General features: G+C 52.3%; 2 protein-coding genes across 22 annotated transcripts in view; one reads left to right on the top strand and one right to left on the bottom strand.

The window, feature by feature from the left end:
• Nucleotides 1–27,817, top strand: part of LOC146399403 (uncharacterized) — a 38,773-nt gene that overhangs the window by 8,374 nt on the left and 2,582 nt on the right. Inside the window, exons 2-8 of one of the 4 annotated variants that reach the window (XM_084979677.1) lie at nucleotides 4,701–4,831; nucleotides 7,492–7,614; nucleotides 8,734–8,940; nucleotides 10,104–10,264; nucleotides 13,046–13,122; nucleotides 14,655–14,789; nucleotides 24,994–26,941. In XM_084979677.1, coding sequence (XP_084835803.1) covers nucleotides 4,783–4,831; nucleotides 7,492–7,614; nucleotides 8,734–8,940; nucleotides 10,104–10,264 — 540 coding nt within the window. In that variant the 5' untranslated portion in view covers nucleotides 4,701–4,782 and the 3' untranslated portion in view covers nucleotides 13,046–13,122; nucleotides 14,655–14,789; nucleotides 24,994–26,941. Of the gene's footprint in view, nucleotides 1–4,529; nucleotides 4,832–7,491; nucleotides 7,615–8,733; nucleotides 8,941–10,103; nucleotides 10,265–13,045; nucleotides 13,123–14,654; nucleotides 14,790–24,993; nucleotides 26,946–27,817 lie in introns of those variants that run through there. The other 3 variants (XR_014817622.1, XR_014817623.1, XR_014817624.1) reach the window with 3 other exon arrangements.
• LOC146399404 (USP6 N-terminal-like protein) lies at nucleotides 1,369–24,997 on the bottom strand. Of its 18 annotated transcripts, XR_014817607.1 has the most exons (22): nucleotides 20,716–20,876; nucleotides 19,710–19,858; nucleotides 18,587–18,715; nucleotides 17,571–17,719; nucleotides 16,482–16,631; nucleotides 15,433–15,581; nucleotides 13,815–13,961; nucleotides 12,634–12,757; nucleotides 10,068–10,138; nucleotides 9,538–9,614; nucleotides 8,660–8,726; nucleotides 8,377–8,457; nucleotides 8,057–8,164; nucleotides 6,831–6,940; nucleotides 6,302–6,350; nucleotides 5,806–5,998; nucleotides 5,477–5,597; nucleotides 4,698–4,792; nucleotides 4,457–4,522; nucleotides 3,934–4,033; nucleotides 3,547–3,699; nucleotides 1,369–3,262 (listed from the first exon to the last, which is right to left on the bottom strand). XR_014817607.1 is itself a non-coding variant. In XM_084979620.1 (21 exons), exons 9-21 carry the CDS (start codon nucleotides 10,128–10,130, stop codon nucleotides 2,817–2,819), a joined length of 1,536 nt encoding a protein of 511 aa, XP_084835746.1. In that variant the 5' UTR covers nucleotides 10,131–10,138; nucleotides 12,634–12,757; nucleotides 13,815–13,961; nucleotides 15,433–15,581; nucleotides 16,482–16,631; nucleotides 17,571–17,719; nucleotides 18,587–18,715; nucleotides 19,710–19,858; nucleotides 20,716–20,886; the 3' UTR covers nucleotides 1,369–2,816. The 18 variants fall into 18 exon arrangements, 11 of the variants coding, with proteins under 11 accessions (XP_084835746.1, XP_084835748.1, XP_084835744.1 ...); XR_014817605.1 differs by having other exon boundaries at nucleotides 19,710–22,358; XM_084979620.1 differs by lacking the exon at nucleotides 5,806–5,998 and having other exon boundaries at nucleotides 20,716–20,886.

The raw sequence follows: 27,817 nt of genomic DNA, 5'->3' as shown, positions 1-27,817 counted from the left end.
TCATTAAAACTCCTCAATTTGAGAGTTCTCTTGTGGAAAAATGGATGAAAGATCCTGTGTTTTCACTGCTGTGGCTCAGGTCACAGATATGGTGTGGGTTTCACTGCTGGCTCAGGAACTTCCACCTGCCATTGGCACAGCCAACAAGCAAACAAATGAACACACAGAAACAAAAAACCAAAACCATCTCAACCTGAGGGAGACAGCATCGTGTCATAATATACTCTGGGTGTATATTTATTCCCTCTGTTGTAGTTCTTCTGTTTTATTATTCAAGGAACATAATCCATGATCCACTCACTGCCAGACTACTCCACTCACCATCATCTCTAAAAAGTTCGCACAATATATAGTAAATTAAACCAAATCACTTGCCATCATAGAATTCACTGTGTCATTATAGCTTCCATCACCAAGAATCATTAACTGAGTGGAAAATTGGTATTTCCTGCTGAAGGCTGAGCTGTAGAACCATGTGGGACACCCTAGACTGAAAGTTTGGAATACCCTCCTGTATGTTTAGTATACAGTATGTGCTAAGTAAGCTTTGGCCATTTTGTACTTCATGGTAGCCATACTCATGGGGGAAAACCCCCATGCTAATGGAATTTCCCATGTGAAGGCTTATATTTTCCCTTCTCCATTCCAATAGCTAAAAGGTCCATTTCCACATATGTTCCTAGATTCTGCAATTGTTGGTTGAACAAGCGACTTCCTTCTTGAACAAGACTCTGTTTCCTATTTGATCTCTAGTGATGCCTGAAACTTTCTTGATCCAAAAGCCATGAGAGACAGCTCTGGATAAGGACATGAGGTCTCTGATGAGGAGGCATATTCAGATCTTCAAGAGGTTGTCTGCTACCAGCACTGCCAGCAATAGGAGCAATATATTATTCTTTTTGAAAGGGGAGCTGGGCAATACATTACCATATTCACCATAGTCCACCCCTTATGCCCCTTATGGCACCTCTAGGGTCCTGTTTCTGAGGGTAAATTAAAAGAAATGGTTAGAGTGGTGAACTCTTTCCTTTGCTACTGCAGTTGATCTTAGAGCTGCATTTTCTACTTCTCATCTTCTTCCTTCAGTGGCAGTTCTTCCTGGCTTCACTTTTCACCCACAGCTCAACTGATCTCTGTAACTTAGCTGGAGGTCTAGTCCAGAACCTTACCATACAAGGTCTAATCACTTCTTCAAAAATATTCTTCCCAACACCAGTGTTATAGCTTCTCCTTTTCCACCTAATATTCAGGGTCAATTACCTCTGCCAGTGTCATAGAAAGAGGCTCTTCTCTGAATTATTACAGATTGTACTCCTTCTAGTGCCCAGGCTGTAAGATTTAAGATAAATTCAATACTGACAAGTGGGATAAGAATACAAAAAGTAAAGGATTTTATTATAGTATAATTGATCATTTTTATCAGTGCATTCTGAGGCTGTCCAGGTTTTGGAGTTTGCATTTACATAAGCAAGTCAACAAATATCCTTACATTTAAAAACAATTTCATTTGATCTTCCTTTCATTTACAACTAAAATGATCCTAATTGAAACATTTTTTTGTGGCATATGAAGTGCCCAGGCCTGGAGTCATATTTGAGATGCAGTTGCAACCTACTCCACAGCTGTGGCAACAAAGGATCTTTTATTTAACCTACTGTGCCAGGCCGGGGATTGAACCTGTGTCCTTGGTGCTGCCAGTCCTATTGTGCCACAGCAGGGATTCCATATTTTATATTGAAATATCCTTATTCTAAATATATCTTTGTGAAATTGGGCTAATTCATGTTTTGTTAATGATTTGCATTCGATATGTATTTCTGAGCCAGGATATGATTCTAACATTATAATTCGTTTTGCCTTCTAGAAAGACTCATTACTCTTTTGAAAATTAATTGCAATTTGCATACATTTATGCTTCCAGATTAACTTTTAGAAACAAAGAACCGTCAGGCATAGTTTACTTTTCTATGCAAAAGAATACAGTATAGGTTTACTATTTTCCCCCAAAGATATAGATTTAGCATACTGTCATACTTTTTAAAAAAGACTTATGTATTACCATACCTAAAGTAAGTTAATTCATTATATTGACAACTTCATAATAGTTTTTGTCTCAGAGGGAGAAGCTTGGGAGACTAGGCAAGCTGTGGTAAATAGAATTAGCCAAATAGAACTCTTCTGTTTAGCCAAACTAAAGGGTTTGAAGTAATTAGGCCAGTTTCTGGAAATAACATGGTCTAAGGTCATTAGAGACATGCTGCAAACCCTACCAAATTCACCACTACCATTTTTGCATCATAGTAACAAAAAAGAAATGAAACTAGCTCTAGGAGATTTATAGTGGGAAATTACTGGTACACTGCCATTAGAGCTCCTTAATAGGAATGCTTAGATGTTTTTGGAAGTGTCTGCTCCATGAATACTTGCAGCCTGATGACTGAGGCAGAAGATGAATTCTGCCACCCTGTGGTGGACACTGGGATTTGGGATTCAATAATTTCATGCTACAAGTGGCTAGATGCATGTCATTTGAAAGACAAATCCTAGAAGTCACTGGATTTTTGTCAAAAACTTCATCACAAATGCCCTTTATGTCATAGATAATGTCAGAGGGTCATTTGCAAAACGATGGAGTAGCGTTACAAATTGTAATGAAATTGAAACCACGTATCCTATCTTGGCCGTGCTGATCACGGCCCTGGGAGGGGCATTGGCTGCACTTGCTATGGGTCAGGAGGGGTGTCCTGGGCCCCGTGGCTGCGTGTTCAGTGGGCCTGGGCAGGACCTGTGGCTGAGGCCTTTGTGGGACTGCAGGGCTAGGCCTGCAATGTGGCCCTGAGGGCGACCTTGGCCCGTGCTGAGGGGCAAAGGTCCCAACACTCGGGCTCGAATCCTATATCAATTGGCCACTTGAGGGGACACTCATAGTTCCTGGGGATGTTGGGAAGAGAAGCCCATCTCCACGGCCACATCCGGTCCTGAGGTATGTCCAGGGGTGGAAACGGGCAGGCCAGACGTGGTGGCTCTCGGGCCCTCCAACGGAGTTGTGGTGCCATGGTCTGCTCTTGCTGGTGTTCCTCAGCCTTTAGGCAGGCCTGGCTGTGTGAGGGTCCGGGCTGCTGGTGCTTAGCAGGTGGGCCAGGGAGGTCAGGCCCGTCTTCTCCAGAGAGTTCCTTAATGCTTATAATGGTTGGGCAAGGCTTGGGTTCCAGGGATGATCGCTCCACGCCCAGGGTCCTCGTGGGGAACTCCTCAGGTTTTGCTAGAAGTGAGCACACTGGATCAGAATCTCCCCCAGGCCGCGTTGTCTGTGCAGGGTGGGCCTCCTGGTGGCCCAAATGGCCACCCTGGCCTCACCCTGAGACCATCCCTCAGGCTGGGTAAGGTTAGGGTCAGCATCTGCTTAGGCTGCCCTGGGGCCCAACCCCTGCCAGCCAAGCCTTAGAGCAGACCAGGAGGTGGACAGGGTGAACAGGAAGGCCCTGGGATGCTCCACAGGTCACGGCCCTGGAGGGGGAATCAGGAGAAGACCCCTGCTGAGCCCACCTGGGGGAGGTAGGTCCCAGTTCTTCCTGTGCAGTTCAGCCATTGATGCCTGTAGCTTTTTGATCACTGCATCATCCTCTAGGGCCCAGGGCCCGGAGATCTTGTCCTGAAGAAACTCATACAGGCCTTGCAGGGGCAGCTTCAGGAGGTGTTCTGGGGATGGGGATGTCATCAAGCCAACAGGGCCCCCACTGGGAAGGCTCAGCCCCCACCCTGGGGCCCCTCCCTGGGGGCAGCATGCATGATCGGCTGGGCCCAGGAGAGCCACAGCAGTGCCACAACCAGGAGCCAGCCCCATTCCTGCCACCTCTCCAGGGACCCTGCCCAGCCTGAGTCCTGGCTGGCCCTCCTCTGTGGCCTGAGTGGCCCAGGCTCGGGCTTACTCACTTCTGTGCAGCTTGATGATTGTATAGGCCATGGCTGTGAGCATTCGCTCCCCCTCCAGGATGTATACATCCCATAGTCTTAGTGTGAGTGAGAAAGGTGTCTGTGGGGACAGCAGGCCCAGGAGGGGCGGTTTGAGCAGGGCATGAGGTGTGTGGGGGGGGTGTCCCAGCACAGGTTAGGAGCTCCCACTGCCTCTGGGTTCTGCAGTCCCACAGGCTGCCTCCAAAAAAGCCGTACAGCTCTTAACTGAGTGGACTGAGGAGGTCCCAGCCAGCCTGGCCTGTACCTCCACTGTCCTGGGGACAAAAGACAGCCCCATGCTCTGCAGGAGATATTCAGAGGAGCCTGGGGTTGACTGCAGTGTGGGCACATGCTTGCCCTCCCCCCAGCCTGACCCAGCCTTCCCTACAGGAGCCCAGGGGAAGATGGCTCAGCCTCAGGACCCCAGACGCCCCCTCCCCAGGGCTCTGGGCTTGCCTGGGGGGATGCCTCTTGGGGACCTAGTCTCCCTGGGTACACTTACCTGGTCAATAAAGCAATGTTGGAACCACAGCTTAGTATAAATTTCTGTGTACATGTATTCCTTGTCCTGACAGAGGAAAGAATGTTTAGGGCTGGCCTGAATGGCCCGAGTCCTCCCCGCCTGGGGACCCTGTGCAGGAACCCCCTTCAACCAGTGGATCCCAGCTCAGACCTGGCTGCACCAGGACAAGAAAGATGAAAGTGCAGGCAGGCCAGGCTCTCTGAGGGCTGCCTCTACTCACCAGGTGCCTCTTCAGCTTGGGAAGAGTCCTCTCCAGAATCTTATCATGATGGGCCTGCAATCTCTGAAGTTTTGGGAACTCCGGAATGAAGAAGCCTGAGAAGCCCCAAGGACCGCCCCCACTGGAAGTCAGAGGTGAGCCTGGCAAGGGCTTGTGTGTCCTGGGAGCCCAAGGCCTCCTCCCCAGGTAGTGACTCCAGTGTGCAAGGCCCACCCCAGCCTGGCTACATGGATCTTCCCAGACATGACTGACTGCCTTTGAGGCTTGGAGTGGCCCAGGGTTGAGAACCTGCTCACAGAGGCCCAGCTTGGCAGGTGCTCAGTGCTGAGCATCAGGCAGGTATCTGTTTCTGGCACAGCCCCTCCCCACTGTGGCTGCGGAAGGGGATGAGGACCCCAGTACTGAGGGGCAGGTTATGTGGCCCATGGGATGGGGGTTGGGGTGTGCATGAACATTTCCTGGGCTTGAGAGTTAGGCGGGGGGAGGGGGTACAGCAGGGAGACACTGCCACCTGGGCCTCCTCTGATCAGGGGCTTGGGGTGGGGTTGGAGGTGGCCTGGTGGGTGGCAAAAGAGAGGCAGAGGGACCAGCAGGGATGGTGTGGTCTGGACAAGGACAGGGCTGAGGGCCATGGCTGTGGGACACAGAGGGCTGTGGGGGGAGCTGGTGCCCTTTGCTGATGGGGAGATGGACCAAGCTAGTCCCTGTTAGCTGGGGGGAACTCTGCAGGGAGACTCCTGTCGCTGAGTCACATCCAGCTCTCCAGGGTAGTCACCTACCATGCATGGCATGTCTTTTGTTGTCCATCAGTTGAGCCAGTGCCCAGAAAGCATTCTCCTCATTAAGAAACATGAGCAGGACAGCGACAATCTGGTTCATGCCATGGCAGTAGCCCACCTCCTGCAAGAGTCAGATATGGCTGCAGGGACCCCCTTGGAGGCCTCCACCACCCTCTCCCTGGCACTTGCTCCTCAGCTACTTACTGGATGGTCTCCCATTTGTGCCTGGGCACCATCCCATGGCCCCCTTTTTCAGACGAGGCATGCCGGGTGCTGAGGACCAGCAAGGTTTGGAGGTCCTGCCATGAGGGCAGGTGGGGGTTGCTTACAGGCATATGTGAGGCTTGGAGGGCCATGGTGGTGGTGGAGCAGCTGCAGACCCCACTTTGGTCATCCTGTGTGGTCATCTCAGCTGGTGCTCCTTGAGGGAATATTCTGGAAAGTGCAGGTGGGGTGCGGAGCCACCTCCAGGGAGCCACACAGGAGTTTGGGTTGCTGGGAACTCTCATCCCTGTTAAGATTCTGGTTCATGAAATGGCATCTTCAGGATTCAAACTCAAGTGTCACCACCATAGCAATGCTTTTTAGGCCCATGTGAACTTGCTATAAAACATTCCCAAGCTCATGGGCTGGCACAGCCTAGGCATAATGTGCCATTTCTGTCCTAAAAGTGGGGTATGCACCCCAGCCATCCATGTCAGTTTGAGAGCAGAGCTCCCCTTGCATCACCTCTGTGGCTGTTGGAGCTGGCATGCTGGCTGGTGCCAACAGGCCACTTAAGAAGCAGGGCCACTGTGGGATGGCTGGCCAGGGGTGGGTACTCACTGTGTTGTAGACAGAGTAAGCTGTGAGCACATTGAAGAGGGCTTGCTGCCTGGAAAGGGGACAATGGGGCTCGCTATAAACATAGCCTTCCACTGGTCAAGTGTGTGGTGTGTGTGGAACACTGGATGGAGCAAGGATCACTAATGTAGGATGGGGTGATAGCATTGCAGGTTCCATCCCACTTTACTTTTAGAAATGATGCAGATGGTCTAAAAAAGTAGACAAAGATCTAAATGAGGTGACATCTGGACCCATCTGACACTCACTCTATCCTCTTATGTCCTTGTGCAGCCTGCTCTCTGCTGCCCAGGGACCCTCCCCTCCACACGGGGGCCTTTTGACCTATGAAGGCACAGCCAATCTCCCTCAGGGTGCCTGCCCTGTGCATTTTTACTTCTGCAGGTGCTCTGCACAGGCCCCACTCTTGCCACCTCAGCTCCAGCCTCATCCTCGAGTCTCCCCTCCCCCAGGACCCCTGACCATCACCCCCTGCCCCTCTGCCCAGGGACCAGTGGCTCAGCATCCTCACTTGATGCCATACCGCTCCTGGAACATGATATTGTTTTGGAAGGTGCGGCTCACGTCCATGTCAATATATTTGATGTCCCGAGAGTAGAGCCTGGCCTGCTCCTTCATTCTCTGTGGGTAGAGTCAAGGGTAGGGGATAGCGAGGTAAAAAGCCTAAAACTAACCAACTGCCACAGCAGAGCAGGTGCTGCTGGTTCAACACAAGTGTTTTCTGGAGAAATCTTTCTTTTGCCTGTTTCTGAAGCCAGGTAGGGTCACAAGGGTGCCCAGGTCACAGCCTGTGTCCAGCATCACTGGGCAGGGGACGTCGGCCTGTGGATGATCAGCCTGTGGCTTCTCCAAGGCTCAGACCCCCCACCCAATAGTGACACAATGACCAGGCCAACAGCCTCCCTCCTCCCCCAGCCCACACAAGGCAGTCCAGGATGACAGTGCTGCCACCCTGGCCCTGGGCTTATCTCCTGGGAGGCTTCTCCCAGGTGTGGGTGTCCCAGGGCAGTGGGGAGGCTGGGAGGGCAGCTGGGCCTCTGTCCCTTGACCCCTCCCAGTCCCACCACATACAGGCTGGGTGAGGCAGAGGGCCAGAAAAGGAGCCCATGCCTGGTTTTCAGGACCTTTTGAGAGCATGAGGACCGAGTGTGATGCTGGCTCTTTTCCCACAGTGTCAGTGGATGCCCACCATGCTCTGGGCCTCTCAGACTGCCCATCATTGAGCAACTCGGACACCTGTGGCCACTATCACACCTGCTCCCCCTTCACTTCCCCTGATGATGCTGCTCAACCAGGTGCATAGAGCATCCACCCTGAGCTGTGGGACCTCGGGTACACTGGGGACAGGGGCTGAGTGTCAGGAACTGGCTGGGGGCAGGGACCTCTCTGGATCAATGGTTTGAGACCTGTTTCTTGTCCCAAGTTAGTCAGGCCTGTGTTCATCTGGTCTGGCCATCTCCTTCCAAGATTTGTGTGAGGGTCTCCTTGCTCTTTCCTCCTGGCTTCTGTTCCTTTCTGTGTGACTCTGTCCCCCTCAGGTTTCTGGGAGGCCTTAGTGTGAAGCCAGGTGGTACCTGTCCATCTGTGGACTCAGTGACTGCACTGGGCCAGGGGGACTCAGTGAGGATGTGGGCAGGGACTTCCTGACAAGTGGGCCCTGGGCCTGTGAGCCTGGGAGGGGCCAGGAAATCTGGGGATGGGTGAAGGGTCCCTGAGGCACAGGTGGATGGGCCATACCTGGTATTTCCCTTGGTTCTCCACCTTCACCTTCTCCAGATCCAAGAGCAGAGACCACGCCTGTCCTCTCACCTGTGGGGGGATCCCCTTGTAGACTCGCCGGCGCATCTGCAGGAAAGAAGGGGCCCTAAAACAGGTGCAGGTGACACCTGGCACAATGGATGCTCAGGAGAAGTTGCCTCTGCCTGGACCTGGGCTGGTCTCTACATGTGGCGTGGGCATGTCTGGTCCACCCTGTGGTGTCCTGGGCCAGAGTGGCCAGGGAAGCCCCAGGGGACCCAGGGCAGCTCTCTTCAGGGTCAGGATGTTCAGGTTTCTACCTTTCGACTGCCCTGGTATTTACTCCAGTTCCTCAGCATCTTCACCCACTTAGTGGCTCGCCTAATGTCCTGGGCTCTTTGCTGGAAAAGGGGACATGGTGGTGTCAGCCAAGCTGCTAGCTTCCCTAGAGTGGCCCTGACTCAGGGCCATGATCTTAGAGGAGGCAAGAAGGCACAGACCCCTCACAGCCCAAGGACCCTTTGGCTGCTCTGGGGTCAGGCAGGGAACCACAGCCACACCCCTTGGCTACCTCCCACCAGCATAGCACAGATGGTTTCTCACCCTCGCCTTGTGGGTGCTGAGGCCATGGATGCTGAGGCCCTGGGTGCTGAGGCCAGGCTGTTCCCATCTGCAAGGCAGGAGAAGTAGAGCTGTGGGAACCAGGTGCCTGGAAACCCCTGCCCCTGCCACCCCCCATCTTAACCAGAGACACCCAGAAACAGAGGAGGACCCAAGGAGGATGCCAGCTCTGGAGCAGACTGCAGCACCCCAGGTGGAGCCCCTACTTCCAATGGGGCTGGTCATCCCCTCTGCACTGTGCACCCCCACTCCTGACCTGACAGGTGAGCAGCCTCTCCCAGAGCTGACCCAGCAACTTTGGCTCAGTCTCCCCTCACCCATCATGGCTGGGCCATGCCTCCTACCCTGTGTCTCCTGGCACCAGACAAGGGATGAAACTCCACCTGCCTCTGTCACCTACCCATGAGCTTCCAGGTTCTGCATGACTGTCCCCTGACCATCTCTCTAAAGCAATATCTCACTGCCCTTTGTGCTGTCCCCACATGGCCCCCTGTCTGGGCCCACTGCCCTCGGAGACTTGTTGGCCAGGTGCCCCCTCCCTGTGGCCACGCTCTGTAGAGCCGCTGCAGACCAGCCTGGCCCTGACCCTGCTGGATGGATGCCCTGGGCTCTCCCCAGTATGGATGTGGAGGCCACAGAGCTGAGGCCCATGTTGGCCCAGCCCCCAGTTCTGCCTGTACTACCTCCCCTGTGCACTCTTGTCCAAAGTCTAGTGTGGACCTTGGTCCCCAGTGGCCACCAGGGCTAGAGGCCCTGAGCTAGGCTGAAGGGTCCTGCCTCCAGAGTTGATTCCCCAAATGCAACCCTCCCCAAGGAGAGAGGGAGGGGGTGTCCAGATGACTCATAGTGAAAATACTAACCTGTAGGTGACCTTGTAGCACGAGAGGTCAGAATCATCCCATGGGTCCGGGTCCGCTGGAGACCCTGACTGGTGCCCCTGAAACCCAGATGGTGCAATGAGATGAAGTTACATGCAGGGTGTCCTTGGGCGCCAAGGAACATCTGACAACAGGCCCAGCATAAGACCCTGCCCCTTACCTGCTCCTACCTGTTCTGATCCTGCCTGGGACATATCTGCTCCTGCTGCCTCTGGCCCCCACATGGGCCTCACCTGCTCAACCTTGGATCCGATCCTACCAGGAACATACCTGCCCCCATGGGCTGTGACTCCATTCCTGGGCCTCACCTGCCCCTTCAGGCTGTGGTCTGCACCTGGGCTGCTATAATTCCCACTTGGGTGATGTACCTGCTCCTGCTGATGATGATGCCCCTTTGGGCCTCACCTGTTACCTGGCTCTGGTCCCCACCAGGCCTCCCTGTCTGTTCTTGTCTCTGACCCCTGCCACAGCTGCACCTGCTCCTAGTGACATCACTCCCTCTGGGGCCTCACCTGCTCATACTTGGCCACTATTTCTGCTCGTTCCAGGGCCAGCAGAGTCTCCATCTTCACCATGTTTGATGCTGCAAGACAAAAATCATAATATTCCACTTCATGGAAGAGCTCCAGAGCACCAACAGGTTAAAGTGGGCTCCCTGTTGGAGGCTCCCCATCTATCTGATCAGAGGGGAGAAAACCGTGCTGCCTAGGTAGGTGACAACCCAAACATCCTAACACTTCCACTTAATAGACCCCTCCCAGCAGCCTGGGAGATCCTATCACAATGAGATGATGGAGATCAAGAAGGGGGCCCAGAGGTCCATGGAAATGGCTGTCCTGCAGCACATGGGGGTGCACTCCTGGCTCAGGTATGCCAAGGGGAGGGCAGCTGCCAGGTGGGGAGGCTCCTGCTGGCTCAGACAACCCACACAATTCATAAAAATATGAGAATGACCTGACCTATAAGGGCCCGGTGTACAGAATATGGCCAAACTCCTAACTCCACTATAGAAACGGACCAAGTAGACAATGGGCAGAGGGCCCGGATAGATATTTCTCCAAAGTCAACCCAACTTTAGAGAACAAGCCCAGCAGGCACAGGAGACGTGGCTCAATATTAGCATCAGGGGTATGCAAATCAAAGCCACCAGAGGGTGAACGTCTCCCCACTGGAGTGAATGTTACTGATTAAATGAAGATGTGAGAAGCTGGAAACTTCTTATATGGCTGACAGGATTGTAAAGTGGTGCAATGTCTATGGAAAACAAATCCTTTCTCCAAAAGTTAAATGAAGAGCCGCTGCATGACCCAACAGTTCTACTCCCAGATATAAACCCAAGAGAGAGGAAGACAGGGATGCAGACGTCTAAACATGTATGTTCATAGCAGAGCAACTCACAAGAACAAAAAGGTGGGCCCCATCTAAGTTTCCTTGGACAGATGGCCTGATGACCAGAATGTGGAGGAACATCATTCAACCAGAGAGGGAGTGAAACACTGCCACATGCTGCAACATGGACAGAGATGATGCTCAGGAAAGAAAGAAGGCACAGAGACTGCCTGTTCTGAGTTTCCAAGGAGGAGCCCGATCCAGCAGAGCCATGCCCAGAGATACAGGAAGAGGTCAGCAGTCCCCAGGGCTGCAGGAGGGCTGAGTGGGAGTATCTGATACTAAGAGATTTTACGTGATGAGGTAGTGGAAGGTGGAAATAGTGGTTGTTGTGGCATGGATCTGCTAATACACTAAAAACCTCTCAGTCGTATACTTTAGCAATTGCATTTGATGTGTGAATTTTAAGAAAAAAGCTCTGAGTCAGATTCCCCACTTTCTGGGCCCCAAGAGGCTCTGAAGGTGGGAGTGGAAGTTGCACAGGTTTAAATAATATCAGGTGCTCACCCAGCCAAGAACAGCCCTTTGCTCCTGCCCACTAAGCTCTTCCCTAACCATGCCCCTACCCCAGATGTGCCCACTGGGGAGGCAGATTGGGATGTGGGGACCAGAGGTCTCTAGGACAGGAGGCTCCCATCTGCTCCATTCTTCTTAACTCTCAGCTGATTCTGGCTGGTGAATCAGAGTAGAGTGCTAGCCTATCAGGAGGAGGGCAGGATTGGGGACAGGATGACACATTTGACCACAGGTGGCCACTGTGCTATGAGACCATCCCTAGGTTCACACTTGTGAACAAGTCACAGGGGGAAGTGGCTCATTTTCCCTGTTGATGTGGTGGGACACATCTGTTGTGGGACGACACAAAGAGGGTCTAGCCAATGGGGAACACAGCTGGGTTCTGTGGGTCAGATGACACATGGAACGATGGGGGACAGCATGCTGAACTGGGTGAGGCTCTATGTCCCCACCCCAGCTCACAGACCACATGTGCTCACCTAGCTGGGGTCTCTGATCTCAGGCAGGATGGATGAGCAACCTCTAGGATTTAGGCCAAAGAAGGGGCTTTGAGGAACAAGTGGGCCCTGGAGAGTTGCCTGAACTCAGACCTCCTCCTCTGCAGTTGCCCGGTGCTGCTCCTCGTCCCTCCATTCACCCCTCTTGACCTCCTCCTCCTCTGTCTCCCTAATGGCCGCCTCCCAACACCACTTTTCCACATTCCTCCAACATCCACACTCATCCACAATGGTCTCAATGCTACATTCTGCCCATTTCCCAGGGCCCGTGTCTCCTTCATCCACCTCCGCAACAGTCCTCCACGTTCCTCCTCCCCATCCATGGCTCCTCCACCAGCTATTCATCCTTCCACCTCCTACATCCATCTCTCCACCTGATCCAGCTTCCTTGCACGTCGACCTCTTCCTCCTCCTCCTGCATCCTCTCTCCTCACTACTCCTCCCCACCTTCCTTTTCTGGGCCAGTGGTCTGAGCTCAGACCTCAGGCTCCTCACAGGTATTCAGGCACCTCTGAAAGCATCCCACACACCACAGATCCCTGAGTGGGCTGCATCTTCAGTTGGTTGGTGCTGAAGGTCCTTGTCACTTAGGCTACAGACCAGAGCACTCCAGGCTCCCACCAGAGGCCCCTGTCCCCTAGTGTCAGTATGTGGTGAGAGTGCAAGTCACACTTACTTTTGTGACCTCTCGCTGCTGGAGCTGTGCCTCTTTGGTGGAAATGCACCCAGGGATGGGGTGGGAGAGGTGGAGAAACGGGCGAGCGTCGGAGCAGGTCGGAGACCACAGGGCCTCCAACTGCCTGGGGACAAGAAAAAAGTGAGTGCCAGGCAGAACACAGAACTCTTGGGTCACTGTTATTCCAACAACAATAGGGCTGAGGGCAGAGGTCACAGTTCATGCTGAGCCTGTATCTAGAGACTCATTATCTCCAGGAGCAGGGCTGTAACCCAGCAGGACAGGATGGCAGGGGAAGATGACAGGGGAAGCTCTAACCTGTCAGGTGATGGACTCGGGCATTTGGAAACTCAGGAAGGCTTGGTCCCCCAACCCTCACCTTGCTCACTCTTCCTCTCTCTATCCCTCTTAGGAGTTCAGGGAACATAATGATGTGGACTCCTAAGTTCCTGGGTTTGACATGACTCAGGCCAGCGATGGACCACCCAGGTAAGAGCAGCTCCCAGATTTCTCTGGGTCTGAGCATCAAACCAGTGGCTCACATGGGTACATTTTTAAGTGACACCACGTGGATCCCAGTAGATCAGGCTGTTGGCTGGCCTGGACCTGAAAATCTACTTCAGCCCCTTCTCTATCTCACATTCCTTGTCTTCCATCCACCTCCCACTCCTCCATCTCCTCGTGCATGGTCCTCCCACTCTCCCTCCTCCATCTACATTTCCTCCATCATCCCCCTCCCCATGCATCAAAATTTTATTTTCTTCCTCACAGTCCTGTCTTTAATGCTCCTCATCACTCACCTGCTTTCTCCATCCTCCTGCATCCACCTTTTCTCCTACATCCATCTCTCCTCTGACTTGACCTTCCTTCCTCCCCATCCTCTTTCTCCTCCTGTGCCTGCATCCTCTCCCCCCCTCCTCCTACAACCTCTCCCCTCCCTCCTACTCCCCCTCTTCCACTTCTGGTCCAGGATTCTGAGCTCTGACCTCAGGCTCCTGACAGGGACTGAGGCACCTCTGTCAGCAGCCCACATTTCACAGAGGCCTAAGGGGACTGTGCATATGGTGGTTGGTGCTGGGTGTCCTTGTCACCTCAACCTCAGACCAGAGTGGTCCAGGCACCCACCATGGGCTTCTTTACTTGAAGTGTCAGTAGGGGCTGAGAGTACAGCTCTTGCTCACCTTTCTGATTTTCACTTTTGGATGTGGGCCTCTCCTCAAGATGGTAACGAGGTAACCAGGCGGGTGTGGGGATCAGGTGGGTCAGAGCAGGGCAGGCAGGTGAGTGAGCGTCAGAGCAGGTCAGTGACCACGAGGGCCTCCAACTGCCTGGGGACACGAAGCAGAATGGGTTCAGAGCAGCAGATACAACTCTGGGGTCTCTGCCATTCCAACCAATATGGTGCCCATCCCATTGGCCGGGAGCATCACTGACTTCTTGACCTGAAAAGTGACTTTCTTTTCTGGGAGGGTCCTCTGTCCACACAGGGGAGCATCAGCAGGGGGAGATGGAGACTGGCTGTTCTGGAAACTTGCAACCAGCTGGTCCACCAACCCTTCTTGCACTCCTCCTCTCCCCTGCCTGATAGTAGTGCCAGGAGAATTCTGATGTGGACCCTAAGCCCTTGCCATTGGACTTGAATCAGGCCAGCTATTTCATACCACCTTGTCCTCACCCAGCTTCCTGAGGTCCCTGGGACTTAGCATCAACCCAGGGTCTCAGTAGGGTACAAGCATTGCAGGGACCCCATCCAGATCCCAATAGAGCTGGTTCTGGGCTGGCATGGACCCCCTGCTCCCCGCTCCATCCATCCATCTGGGACAAAGGTCAGATGTCTGGGTCAGTATTAAGCACATAACCAAGGAGGTTATCCTCTCCAGGGACAGGGCTGTAACATGGCAGGAGAAGTTGACAGGAGCAGGTGTCACCTGGCAGGTGAGGGACCTGGGCAAATAGGTCTTCACTAACATTTGGACCCCAACTCTGACCTTCATTCATTCCTCCTCTCCCCTCTCACTTAGGGTTTCCAAGAAAGTACTCAAGTGGACTCTAAGCCCTTGCAGTTTGACTTGACTCAGGCTGGAAATTTGCCACCCAGGCCGCACCACGCTGCTGGATTTCACCAGGTCCAAGCATCAAACCAGAAGCTCACTCAGGTACACCCTTTAAGAGACCCCACACAGCTCGCCATACCACCTGCTCTGGGATGGCCTGGACCCCTGCTTCCCCTCCCTCCTCCTCCATCTTTCCTTCAACCTCTTCCATCCATCCATGTCCTCCTCCTCAGTCCTTTCCTCCCTCTCCTCTATCTATTCCTCTTCATCCTCCTGCTCTTCATGCTCTTCCTGATCCATCTTCCTTGCATCCTCCACCTCTCCTCCACTCATGTTTTCTCCTCTTCCTCTCCCTCTTGTGCCAACTTCTCCCCCTCATTCACCTCCTCCCTCCATCCTGCTGCATCCACCTTTTCTCCTGAATCCATCTCTCCTCTTGCTAGACCTTCCCATCCTCCGCCTCCTCCTGCATCCTCCTGCACCTCCTTCAGCCTCACCTGTCCATCCTTCTCCTTCTCTTCCTTTTCTGGACAAAAGCCTGATCTCTAACCTTGGGCTCCTTGCAGGGTGTCGGGCACCTCTGGCAGCAGCCCGTAGTTCATGGAACCCAGAAGGGGCTTCATGCTCAGGGATTGGTGCTAGAGGTCCTTGTCACCTTGACCTCAGACCCATGTGCTCCAGGCACCCACCACAGTCCTCTTCCCTTGAGATATTGGTAGAGGGTGAGGGTGCAGCTCAAGCCCACCTTTCTGACACTCCCTGTTGGATGTGGGCCTCTCCTCTCAAGATGGTAAGAAGGTAAGCAGGTGGGTGTGGAGATCAGGTGGGTTCGATCAGGGCCAGAAGATGTGCAGGCTTCAGAGCAGGTCAGTGACCACAAGAGCCTCCACCTGCCTGGGGACATGAAGCAGAGTGGGTTCCAGGCAGCTGGCATAACTGCAAGTTCATTCTAATTCCTCACAATATTGGGCTAAGATCATAAGTAAGGGTCAGTACTGAGCCCAAAATGAAGGAGGTCATCCTTTTCAGGGACAGGGCTGTAACCTAGCAGGGGAGGATGACCACAGACAGGTGTAGCCTGGCAGGTGATAGACTTGGGCACATGAAAACTCAGGAACACCTGGTCCCTAACCCTGCACTTTCTTCACTCCTCCTCCCCCCTCCTCTCCCCTCCATCTTGGGGTTCCCTGGTGGACCCTAAGTCATTGCCATTGGACTAGAATTAGACCAGCAATTTCCCACCCAGGCCTTCCCTAGCTCCCTATGGTTAGCGAGTTTGCAGCATTAAATTAGGATGTAAATCAAGTATACTCTCTAGCAACTCAAATTGGAACCCAAGACCAACTCTCAGGGATGGCCTGGACCCCCTGCTTCTCCTCCACATCCTCTTCCATCCACTTCTTGCACCATCCATCTCCTCCTGCTCAGTCCTCCCCCTCTTTTAACTCTTCCTCCTCCATCAGTTGCCTAACACTCCTTCCATCTTTTTTCTTCTTTCTCTCACTCCTGTCTTCATTTCTCGTCCTCACTCACCACTCCTCCCTCCCTCATCCTACATCCAACTCTGGTGTAGCTGGACTTTCTTTCCTCCCATCCTTCTCCTCTCCTGCATCTGTTCCCCTCCCTCCTACTCTGAACCTTTCTTTTCTGGGCCAGGTGTCTGAGATGCAGGCTCTGTGCTTGGTGCTGGAGGTTCTTATCACCTCCTCCCCAGCCCTGAATCATCCGGGTACCCACCCATTGACCTCTGTTCTTGAGGTGTTGGTATGGGGTGAGGGTGCAGCTCCTGCTCACCTTTCTCACTCACTGTTGGATGTGTGCCTCTCCTTTTAAAATTGTAACAAGGTATCCAGTCGGGTGGGGGATCAGGTGGGCCAGAGAATGTTGGGCAGACAGATGAGCAGGCGTCAGAGCAGGTCAGTGACCACGAGGGCCTCCAACTGCCTGGGGACACAAAGCAGAGTGGCTGTCAGACAGCAGGCAGAATTGTGAGTTCACTGTCATTCCCCCCACAGTGGAGTTGATGTCAGAGATCAGGGTCAACATTGAGTGCATAACCAGGGAGGTCATCCTCTCCAGGGACAAGGCTGTCAGGAGAAGGTGACTGGGGCAGCTGTAGCCTGGCAGGCAATGGACTTGGGCATATCAACCCTCAGGAACACTTGGTCTCCTAACCCTGACCTTCCTTCACTCCTCCATCTTAGAGGTTTCTGGGAGGATAGTGATGTGGACCCTCAGTTTTTGCCTTTGGATTTGAATCAGGACAGAGATTTCCCACCCAGGCCTCACCCAGCTGCCGGAGGTTCCCTGGGTCACAGCATCAAACAAGGTGCTCCCTCAGGTACAACTTTTAAGAAACACCATTTGGAACTCAATACAGCAGACCCTGGGCTGGTCTGGACACCCTGCTTCTCTTTCACTCCCCTCTCCATCTCACCTGCATTCTCTTCCATCCACCTCCATCTCCCCACTTCTCCTCCGCTTCCTTCCTCCTGCTATTCCCCAACCATCTGTCTTTTACTACCTCACCCTCCTGTATTTTATACTCCTCTTCAATCATCTCGTCCTTCCTCCTTTCTCCATCCAATTCTGGTCCAGCTAGACCTTCCTTCCTCCCCATTCTTCCCCTCTTCCTCCTCCAGGACTTGGATTCTCTCCCCTCCTTCCTCCTCCCCCTCTTCCCTTCTGGGCCAGGAGTCTGAGCTGTCACCTCAGGCTCCTCAAAGGGACTTGGGCATTCTGGCCCTGAGGGGTGCTGCATGCTCAGTGGTTGGTGCCGGCAGTCCTTGTCACCTCAGCCCCAGACCTGAGTGGTGCAGGCACCCACCAGTGGCCTCTGTCCTTGAGGTGTTGGTAGTGGGTGAGGGAGAAGTTCAAGCTCACCTTTCTGACTCTCACTGTTGGACTTGGGCCTCTCCTCTCAAAATGGTGAAAAGGTAACCAGGCGGGTGTGAGGATCAGGTGGGTCAGAGCAGGGTGGGCAGGCGAGTGAGTGTCAGAGCAGATCAGCAACTCTGAGGGACTCCAGTAGCCTGGTGACATGAAGCAGAGTGGGTATAAGGCAGGGTGCAGAACTCTGGGACCCCTGCCTTTCCACCCACAGTGGAAATGGGCCATCCCCTTGGCCAGGAGCAGCACTGAACTCTTGACCTATAAAATGACTTTCCTTTGGTATGAGATCCTCTCTCCACACAGGGGAGTGGGACCAGGAGCAGGTGGAGCCTGGCTGAACTGGTCATAGGCACCTGGACTCTCATGACCAGCTGGTCCTCCAACCCTGACCTTCTTTAACTCCTCCTCTCCCGCTGCTTGTCAGAAGTGCCAAGTGGATACGGATGTGGACACTAAGCCCTTGCAGTTGGACTGGCATCAGGCCAATGATTTCCCACCTCATCCTCACCCAGCTCCCTGAGGTTCCTGAGGTCCAACCATCAAACCAGGGGCTCATTCAGGCATGGCTTTTGCAGGGACCCTTCCTGGAACCCATAGAGCTGGCTCGGGCTGGCCTGGACCCCCTGCTGCGCCTCCATCCATCCATCTCCTCATGCTCCTTTGTCCTCCTCCTGCTACACTTTTCCTCCTGCTCCTTTGTTCCTTCCTGCCCTTCCCCTCCCTCTTTCCTCCACTTCGTCTCCTCCTGAAACCTCTCTGTCTAATCTTCTTCCCACCGTGCCCCCCACCTGGAGTCAGTTTTCTGAACTCTGACCTTGGGCCCCTCACATGGAATCAGGCACTGTGGGCAGCAGCCTTCACCCCTTGGAGACACAAGGGACTGCACGCAGCTGGCTCATGGTCAGGGCTGGGTTTGGCATCATCTTGGCCGAGACCAGGGAGGACTGAGTCACCAACCCGCTTGCCCCTGTCCCCAAGAGTCAGTATGCAGTGCAGGTTTTTCTTACCTTTCTGGCCTCTTGCTGTTAGAGCTGGTCTCTGCTGTATAAATGGACCCAAGTTCAGGTCGGTGGGTCAGAACAGGGAGGGCAGGCGAGTGTCAGAGCAGGTCAGAGACCACAAGGGCCTCCAACTGCCTGGGGACACAAAGCAGAGAGGGTGCTATGCAGAGGGTTGAACTTGGAGGTTGCTGCCAATCCACCCAAAATAGGACCAAGGTCAGAGGTCAGTGTTAGCACTGAATCCATAACCAAGGAGGTCATCTCCTCCAGGGACAGGACAGTCAGCTGGCAGTGGAAGGTGACTGGGCCAGCTGTAGTATGGCAGGCAATGGACCTGGGCATAGGGCCCCTCAGAAACACTTGGTCCCCCAACCATGACCTTTCTTCACTCCTCCTCTCCCCCTCCCTATTAGGGGTTCCAGGACAGTAGTGATGTGGATGCTAATCCCTTGCCAATGGACTTAAATCAGGCCAGAGACTTTCCACCCAGGCCTCACACAGCTCCCTGAGGTACCCAGGGTCCAAGCATCAAACCTGGGGCTCACTACACCACTGAAGCAACCTCATCCAGATTGCAGTACCACCTGCTCTAGGCTGGCATAGATGCCCTATTTCCCCTCCTCCTGGTCCTCCACCTCTCCTTCTTCCTCTTCCATGCATCACTTCCATCCATCCGTCTTGTCCTGCTTAGTTCTCCCCCTCCTCCATCTACTTCTCCTCCTCCTCCATCTTTCTGCTCTACTTCCTTCATCCTTACTCTTCCTGCTCTCACTCCTGTCTTTTTAACTCCTCCTAATTCACCTCCTCTCTTGAGCCTCCTGTATCCACCCTTCTACTTTCATCTCTTCTTGGCTAGATCTCCCTTCCTCCACCTCCTCCTTCTCTTCCTGCATCGTCTCTCCTCCTTCCTTCTCCCTCTCTTCCTTTACTGGGCCAGGGTTCTGAGCTCTCACCTCAGGCTCTCTGGCAGCAGCCCACACCCCACAGAGCCCTGAGTGAGCTACACACTCAGTGATTGGTGCTGGAGGTTCCTGTCACCTCAGGCCCAGACCTGAGTAGTCCAGGCACCAACCAGTGACCTCTCTGTCCTTGAGGTGTTGATAGGGTCAAGGGTGCAGCTCATGCTCACCTTTCTGATCCTCACTGTTGGATATGGGCCTCTCCTCTCAAAATGATAATAAGTCACCCAGGAAGGTGTGGGAATCAGGTGTGTCAGAGCAGGGCGGGCAGGCGAGCGAGCATCAGAGCAGGTCAGCAACCACAAGGGCCTCCAACTGCCTGGGCACAGGAAGCAGAGTGGGTGCCAGGCAACAGACAGAACTCTGGGGTCACTGCTATTCCACCCACAGTGGAGCCCACCCATTGGCCAGGAGCAGCCCTGAACCGTTGGCCTGAAATTTGACTTTCCTTTGGGGGAGGGTCGTCTCTCCACGCAGGGGAGGGTGGCCGGGATGCAGTGGAACTGGGCACTTGGACCCTCACAACCAGCTGTCCCTGAACCCTGATCTTCCTTCACTCCTCCTCTCCTACTGCTTGTTAGTAGTGTCAGGAGGGTACTGATGTGAAGAGTAAGCTCTTGTGGTTAGTCTTGAATCAGGCCAGTGATTTCCCACACAGGCCTCAATCAGTACCTTGAGGTTCCCCAGGTCTGAGCATCAAACCAAGGGATCACTCAAGTAAAATATCTACAGGGACCCCAACATGACTCTCAAGGAACTGGCTTGGGTTGGTCTTGGCCTCCTGTCCTCCTGCTCCCCCTTTCTGTGCTGGTCCTCTTCCTGCTCATCCTTCTTGCCCTGTTCCTTCACTGTTCATCTTTCCTCCTTCACCCCTGCACCACCTCCTCCTGCCCCCATCCTCCCACCTCCATTTATTCTCATCTTCATTTTCCTCTCACCCCGCCCCTTCCCCATTCCAGAAATCTAAGCTCTGACCTTGGCCTCCTTCATGAGCCTGGGCACTGTGGCTGCAGCTGGCACCCCTCAGCTCCCTGAGGGGCTGCATCCCCCTGGCTCACCTTCTGTGCTCCAGTGTTGGTGTCAGCTCAGCCACAGCTCATGGGGAAGGGGGTCACCTGCCAAGTGGCCTCTGTGCCCAAGGTGCCCATTAGGGATGAGGGTGCCTCTCTTGCTCACCTTTCTGAGCTCTCGCTGTTGGAGGTGCGCCTCTCCTCTAAAAACAATGACAAGGTGGATGAGGGGGACAGTGGGTCAGAACAGGATAGACAGGCAATCTCCAGAGAAGGTCAGAGACCACAAGGGCTCCCAACTGCCTTCGGACACGAAGCAGAGTGGGTGCCAGGCAGCATCGGAACTATGATGTCACTGCCATTCCATCCATGAGGGCCCATCTCATTGGTCAGCATCAGCCCTGAGCCCCTTACCTGGAAGCTCTTGCCTTCGGGGGAGGGTCCTGTGACCAAACTGATCTCCCCCAGGAGGCCTGGCCTTGTCCCACTGTCCCTTGGCCCATCTCCCCAGGTGTACAGCACCCCTTGGCGGGGGGTGGTATCACAGTCGTGCTCTGTTCCTGCCCCCAGGACACTGCAGAGCTTTTGCACTTATACCAACACTAGGGACTATCATTACCTTGGGGCCCATGTCAGTGGCTGTGTAACATGTGTATTATGGATCTATCATGATTTTATTAAAGGTCCTTATTTTGGAGCTCTCAGGTCTTTCCATTTGGCAAATACCCAGGAGTCCAGGGGGAGCCCCAGGCCCTTGCTGCTCCCCCATGTGGAGGTCCTGTTAGTCACCTCTGCCTGTGGTTATAAATAAGGGTATTTGTGGTGCTCCACTGACCCCAGCTTCACTCTCTCAGACCTCCTGACCCTCAGACCTTTCCTCCCAGCTCTGACCTTAAAAGCTGTTGAGCTAAGTGCCTGCTGTCAGGGCTTTTGCGCTCCATCTGCATGTTTCTTAGTAGTGAGGTCAATAGGCATATTTTCTCTCTCCTCCCTTTGTATTGTGATCTATATGTCACATCATTTTCTAGCTGTTTGCCATTACAAAGTTTATCTGTAGAAATTCCTCACTCAATAAGGACTTTAGAAGTGCAAATGTCTTTTCAGTTTCAAATTTTCTTTTACGTCATTGAGGGGCCCCCATGCACATACTTGACTTCTGTGTGTTTTGAACCTGTCCCTTTTTATAAGTAGCCTCTAGGATTTTGTCTGACTTAGCAAGACTTTTCCTATGTATGTCAGCCTTGTATTAGGTTTATCTTCTTAGCTGCCAGGGCCTCCCCTCTTGAACATTTTTTTCCAGTTTTTCTAGCTATTGTTGCTTAGTTACTCTGCAGGTGAACTTTTAAAGCTGCCCAAGCAGGCCTCAAAAGAGCTGGCATGACATTTTCCCTGGGGTCATCTGTGTCATCCACTTAGGGAGAAGCAGGTCCATGGAGGCAGTGGACATTGATGGGTGGTGGGCTTGAGAATTTCCTGTCTGGGCCTGGGGTGGGGTCTGCAGGCTGCATAGTCACCTTCCTACAGGGAGGGGTGGGTTTGTGGGGGCCTCTGTAGCTTCACTGACACCAAGAGCCTCCTAAAGTATAGCAACCTGGGAGTTCCCATTGTGGCTCATTGGAAATGAATCTGTCTTGTATCCATGAGGATGTGAATTTGATCCCTAATTCTGCTCAGTGAGTTAAGGATCCAGCATTCCTAGAAGTTTTTGTGTGGGTTTCAGGCTTGGCTCTGGCTGTGACATAGACTTGGAGCTGCAGCTGTGATTCAGTCCGTAGCCTGGGAACTTCCTCATGCCACACCCGAGGCCCTAAAAAAAAATAAGTTAAAAAAAAAAAGTGATTAAGGCCACTGGTGGACCCAGGCCAGTCCATAGGGCTGGTGGCCTGGATTACAGCAAAGTCACCTGGTACAGGTGTCCCCTTTAGCCCTGCCTCTGACAGTGGCACATGTATGCTTTCTGCATGTGACCATGCAAATGTGCTGTGTGGGTGGGCATCTGGCTCCTCCTCTGGGCCCAGCTGACCCACCCTGCACACAAGAAACTCATCACTTTCACCCACAGCATGGGGTGGAGCAGGCATGGCTGCTGCCCATTCTCCCTCCCTCACCTAGGTATGTGCTGAGGGTACAGAGGGGTATGGACACTGGTCCAGCACTGGTCCAGTACTGTCCAGCAGGCCAGGAATCCACAGCCCTTCCCATCACCTACCCTCCTGGCTGCCGGGGCTTGGATATGGTGACCACATGAGGGAAGTTCAGTCCCGCATGAGTCAGCAGGAGTGGTTGCCCAGCTCCCAAGGCTTGAGTGGCTGGGGATCCTGGAGCATCAACTCACTGCCTCTTCCCCTAAGGGTGTCAGATGGGGTCCCCCACTGTCAAGGAAATAGAGGAGAACTGAGGTTGACCATGGCCATGGGTTGATCCTGCTCAGCCAGTCCTCCTGCTTTGGGCTCTTGCCCTTTAACTTGTATCCTGCCCCCAGAGCAGCAGCCACAAAGGCCTGGATACCCTACCAATCACACCCACCATCGCCACCTTCCTTGGGATAATGTCTCAGGGAGCCCTGCTCCCACTCCCCTGCTCCAGTTTTCTCTTCACTCAGCACCCATGAACCACTTTAAAATATTCTACTGATTTCCACTGTTTCTAAGTTCACATGGGCTGGGTGCCCTCTGTTCTAGTTCTCTGTGCCCTGCACAGCTCCTGGTCACAGAGCACAGGCCCCAGAATGAAATCAGTTTAACACATGTGGCAGAAAGCATCAGTTCTAGAGATGCTCCTGGTTAACAACACTGTCCTGTGCATGCAAGTCAAAAGGATAGATTTCATGATTATATCACAGAAAAAAAAAGAAAAATGAGGTGCAAACGATGTGAAGTAAGACATTAAAAATAAAGCCCAGTACGGCAGTCACTACAATAATTGTAAAACAGCCTCACTTACTCTTTGAAAGTAGTGATTTTAAGCAAAAAAAAAAAAAAGTTCTATCTAAATGCAGGTAAGGCTGGCATTTTTTTGGGGGGGGGTTCAGGATTCTGTGTTGTCAGTGCAGGGGCTTGGGTTGCTACTGTGGCATAGGTTTGACTCCTGGCCCAGAAATTTATGCATGCTGCAGACATGGCCCAACAAACAAAAGCAAAACCGAACACATTTCAGAAACACATGTGTAGGTATTTCCCACTGTAGCTCAGCAGGTTAAGACCCTGAATAATATCCATGAGGAAGCAGGTTTGATCCCTGACCCTGCTCAGTGGGTTAAGATTCCTGCATTGCCACAAGCTATGGCATATGTTGCAGATGTGGTTCAGATCTGGCATTGGCGTGGCTGTGCCATAAGCTGGCAGCTGTAGCTCCAATTGTACTCTTAGCCTGGGAACTTCAATATGATGCAGGTGTGGCCTTAAAAAGACAAAAAACAAAAACATACAAAACAAAACACATGCATAGCCAAAAATATACAAGTTTAGTGGGGAGTGGCCCTCTTGGGTATTTCAGACCCAGAACACAGTGACTTCTCTGTGGTGCCCTCGATACTTCCTTGTTGATGGATTAAAAACCCACAGATTTGGAAACAAAGATGCATTTCTCAATGGATCACAGGTCTGAGCAGGATTCACAATGGGAATTAGGGATACTTAGAGTGACTACACCAACAGGCATGTGGGATGCAGCTCAAGTGGATTTCAGGAGAAGAGTGGATTCAGTGTGGTTGAACCAGGTGACAAGGGACACTGCAGGTCCATGAGTGGGTCATGAACTCATGGGGCTGGATGCAGAATAGGCTGAGTCAGTGGCAGGAGAAGAGTTTTCAAGAGGGCCCAGGAGCTGGTCCTTCCAAAAAGCCTGCAGTCCATGAGCATGCAGATGAGCACACAACTTGGGGGCCTGGTGGTGGGTGAAAATTCTCCATGAGCCATGGTGGAGGCAGGGAACCACCTTCTCACCTGAGGCTCGAGAGTTTTGCCCAGGGGTCCAGTGGATGTGGCCTCGCTGCTAGTTTTCACTGAGCTCGCTGAATGCAGTGGGAGCCTTGTTGTTGGCAGAAATCCATTTGCGGTCTTGGCCAGATGGATGTGCACCAAGCGATGCCCACCAGGCCACCAGATGCCATGAAATTCTGGAGAGAGTGAGGGGAGTCCGGGGGCCGCTTCAGGACACGTGATTTTTCAGTGACAAGCAGGTCCCCGAAGCCTGTGGGGCCAGGCAACCAGAGTGCCTGGCCCCCTTCCACCCTGCCCGGTCCCTGCAGAGGCACTAGGCTCTCCATCCCTCTGCATGTTCTGCCCTGCCAATGACCAGCACTGGGAGGCTGGCCAAAGCTCCACTCTTCTGACTGTTCCCAGACTGGCCCAGGCTGGAAAGTCCTGAGGGGATGCTACAAAGATACATCCAGTTCACTGCCATGTGTGATCATCATCCACTTCTGCTTTTCTGATCCCTACAGAGTTGAAAGTGCCAATGAAAATCAAGGGAACTGCACTACTTGCCCCTACCAGGTACTGGATGACACCTGCTGTGGCCCCAGGAGGTGTCCTAAACCTGATGCCTCAGGAGTGCTGAGACCCAGCTGAGGTGGGTGAGTAGTGGGAACTCGATCTGTATCCAGAGCTCTGTTATAGCTGGTCAGTGTAAGTCCCACCACAGGTCACACTGCAAAGGGACAGAGTCACAAAAGAGGACTTCCTCTGCCACCACATCTTCTGTCCATGTCTCTCTCTGTCCATCTGTCTCTCTGTCTCTGTATCTCTCTCTAGCTTGAACTCCACCAGCTCTTGGACTGAGTCCAGGCCCCTCACTTGCTGGCCGCCAAGGCTGTGTAATCTGGTCCTGTAGTGCCCATACAGTGGCACCATCTCTTCCCATCTGGGGAGCCAGCCACACCATGATCACTGCAGAAAAGGACCAGCCCTATGTTGGAGGTGACATGATGCCACATCTGTGTTCTCTTTGGATGGAAGTTTGGCAGGTCCCAACTCTGGCCCCAGCCTTTCCCTGGAGTGGACATGACCCAGCAAGTCTGCTCCCCCTGCACAGTAGCCCCAAGAAACCCAGCTGCTTCCAAAAGCAAGAAAAACAGACAAACTGGGAGAGAAGAATCAAACTTCCCATTTGAAGAGGACATCGCTGACTAGACAATCTCAGGGCAGGTGCATGTGTCTTTTTCAAGGAAAGTTTTGTCTGGATGTATGCCCAAGAGTGGGATTGCTGGGTCATATGGTAGTTCTATGTATAGATTTCTAAGGTACATCCATCCTGTTCTCCATAGTGGTTGTTCAAGCTTACATTCCCACCAACAGTGCAGGAGGGTTCCCTTTTCTCCACACCCTCTCCAGCATTTGGTATTTGTGGACTTCTTAATGATGGCCATTCTGACTGGTGTGAGGTAGTATCTTATAGTAGCTTTGATTTGCATTTCTATAATAATCAGTGATGTGCATTTTTTCCTGTGCTTGTTGGCCATTTGTACATCTTCCTTGGAAAATGTCTATTCAGATATTATGCCCATTTTTAAATTGGGCTGTTGGATTTTTTGTTGTTGAATTTTATAAGTTGCTTGTATATTCTAGGGATTAAGCTCTTGTCAGTTGTATCATTTGAAACTATTTTTCTCCCATTCTGTAAATTGTCTGTTTTCTTTTTGGTTTCCTTTGCTGTATAAAAGTTTGCCCTTTTGATTAGGTCCCGTTGGTTTATTTTTGCTTTTATTTCTGTTGCTTTGGGAGACTCTGACCTGAGAAAACATTTGTAAGTTTGATATCAGAGAATGTTTTGCCTATGTTCTCTTCCCAGAGTTTGATGGTGTCTTCTCTTATATTTAAGTCTTTAATCCATTTTGAGTTTATTTTCATGCATGGTGTGAGGGTATGTTCTAGTTTCATTGATTTGCATGTAGCTGCCCAGGTTTCCCAGCAATGCTTGCTGAAAAGATGGTCTTCTTCCCATTTTATGTTCTTGCTTCCCTTGTCAAAGATTAATTGACCATAGGCATCTGGGTTTATTTCTGGGTTCTCTATTCTGTTCCATTGGTCTGTCTGTTTTGGTACCAGTACCACACTGTCTTGATGACTTTGGCTTTGTAATGTTGCCTGAAGTCTGGGAGAGTTATGCCTCCTGCTTGGCTTCTGTTCCTCAGGATTGCTTTGGCAATTCTGGGTCTTTTGTGGTTCCATATAAATTTTTGGATTGTTTGTTCTAGTTCTGTGAAATGAAACATGTCATGGGTAATTTGATAGGGATTGCATTGAATCTGTAGATTGCTTTGGGTAGAATGGCCATTTTTACAATATTTGTTTTTCCATCCCAGGAGCATGGATTATCTTCATTGATTTTTAACTTCCCACTGGTGGACACAGAATTATGATGACCTGAGGAATAAAAGAGGTGGTTGGATTGTAAGCCTGCATTCTAGACTGTCTCAATTAATTTTACTTTATTTGCTTTTAGAGCATATCTGCCGCATATGGAAGTTCCCAGGTTAGGGGTCAAATGGGAGCTGAAGCTGCCACCCTATACCTCAGCCACAGCAATGCCAGCTCTGAGCCATATCTGCAACCTACATCAGAGCTCACAGCAGTGCCAGATCCTTAACCCACTGAGTGAGTCCAGGGATCAATCCCATATCCTCATGGATACTAGTCAGGTTTATAAACCTCTGAGCCACAACAGGAACTCTTAGACCTCTTTCAACCAAGTCTTCAGGCAAACAGTTGCCCCAGTGTCCCATCATGGAGGCAGTCCTCTGAGCACACGAACTCCTGGTGCTCCAGGGCTGACTGTATGACCATGTCCTCAAACAACAGAACAGATGGGAAAGAGTGACTCATAGTCCAAAGACTTGTGTTTATAAAACCAGCCCCTACAGCAGAGACCCAGCAACCAAGCCAGCAGTTCTGAGGCAGAAGTAGGCCAGGCTGAGCTGTAAGCTCAAGACGAGTTTTCTATTTAGAGCCTCCTTGACAAAAGCAACATCTACAAATGTGGGCCTTTAGGAAACTGAGAGCTTGGAGGTCCTGCATGGCTGCAAAAGAGCTGCCTCCTGGATGCCCTCAATCCCAAGGCCCAGGAGCACAGCCAGCCTCCTGCAGCATGTGCCCTCATGCAAAAGCCCCACCTGGATTCAAATCTACCTATGGCTATGGGGAAGCTGCAGATACCAGGGCTTGCCAGGGGAATACCAGTGCCTGGGGATAAAAGTACATTTTTTCAAGGGTGCACTAGTGCTTGCAAAGAGTTTCTTCCAGGCCAACTTCCAGAGCTCCCTTGTGGTG

This window comes from Sus scrofa, chromosome 10 (assembly GCF_054392235.1).
Source record: "Sus scrofa isolate SSC_HxYL_T2T_F1_AM1 chromosome 10, Sscrofa_HxYL_maternal_Yorkshire_Landrace_v2.0, whole genome shotgun sequence".
NCBI classification, from domain to species: Eukaryota; Metazoa; Chordata; class Mammalia; order Artiodactyla; family Suidae; genus Sus; species Sus scrofa.
The sequence above is the reverse complement of the archived record's forward strand: the minus strand, read 5'-3'. Positions and strand labels throughout refer to the sequence as shown.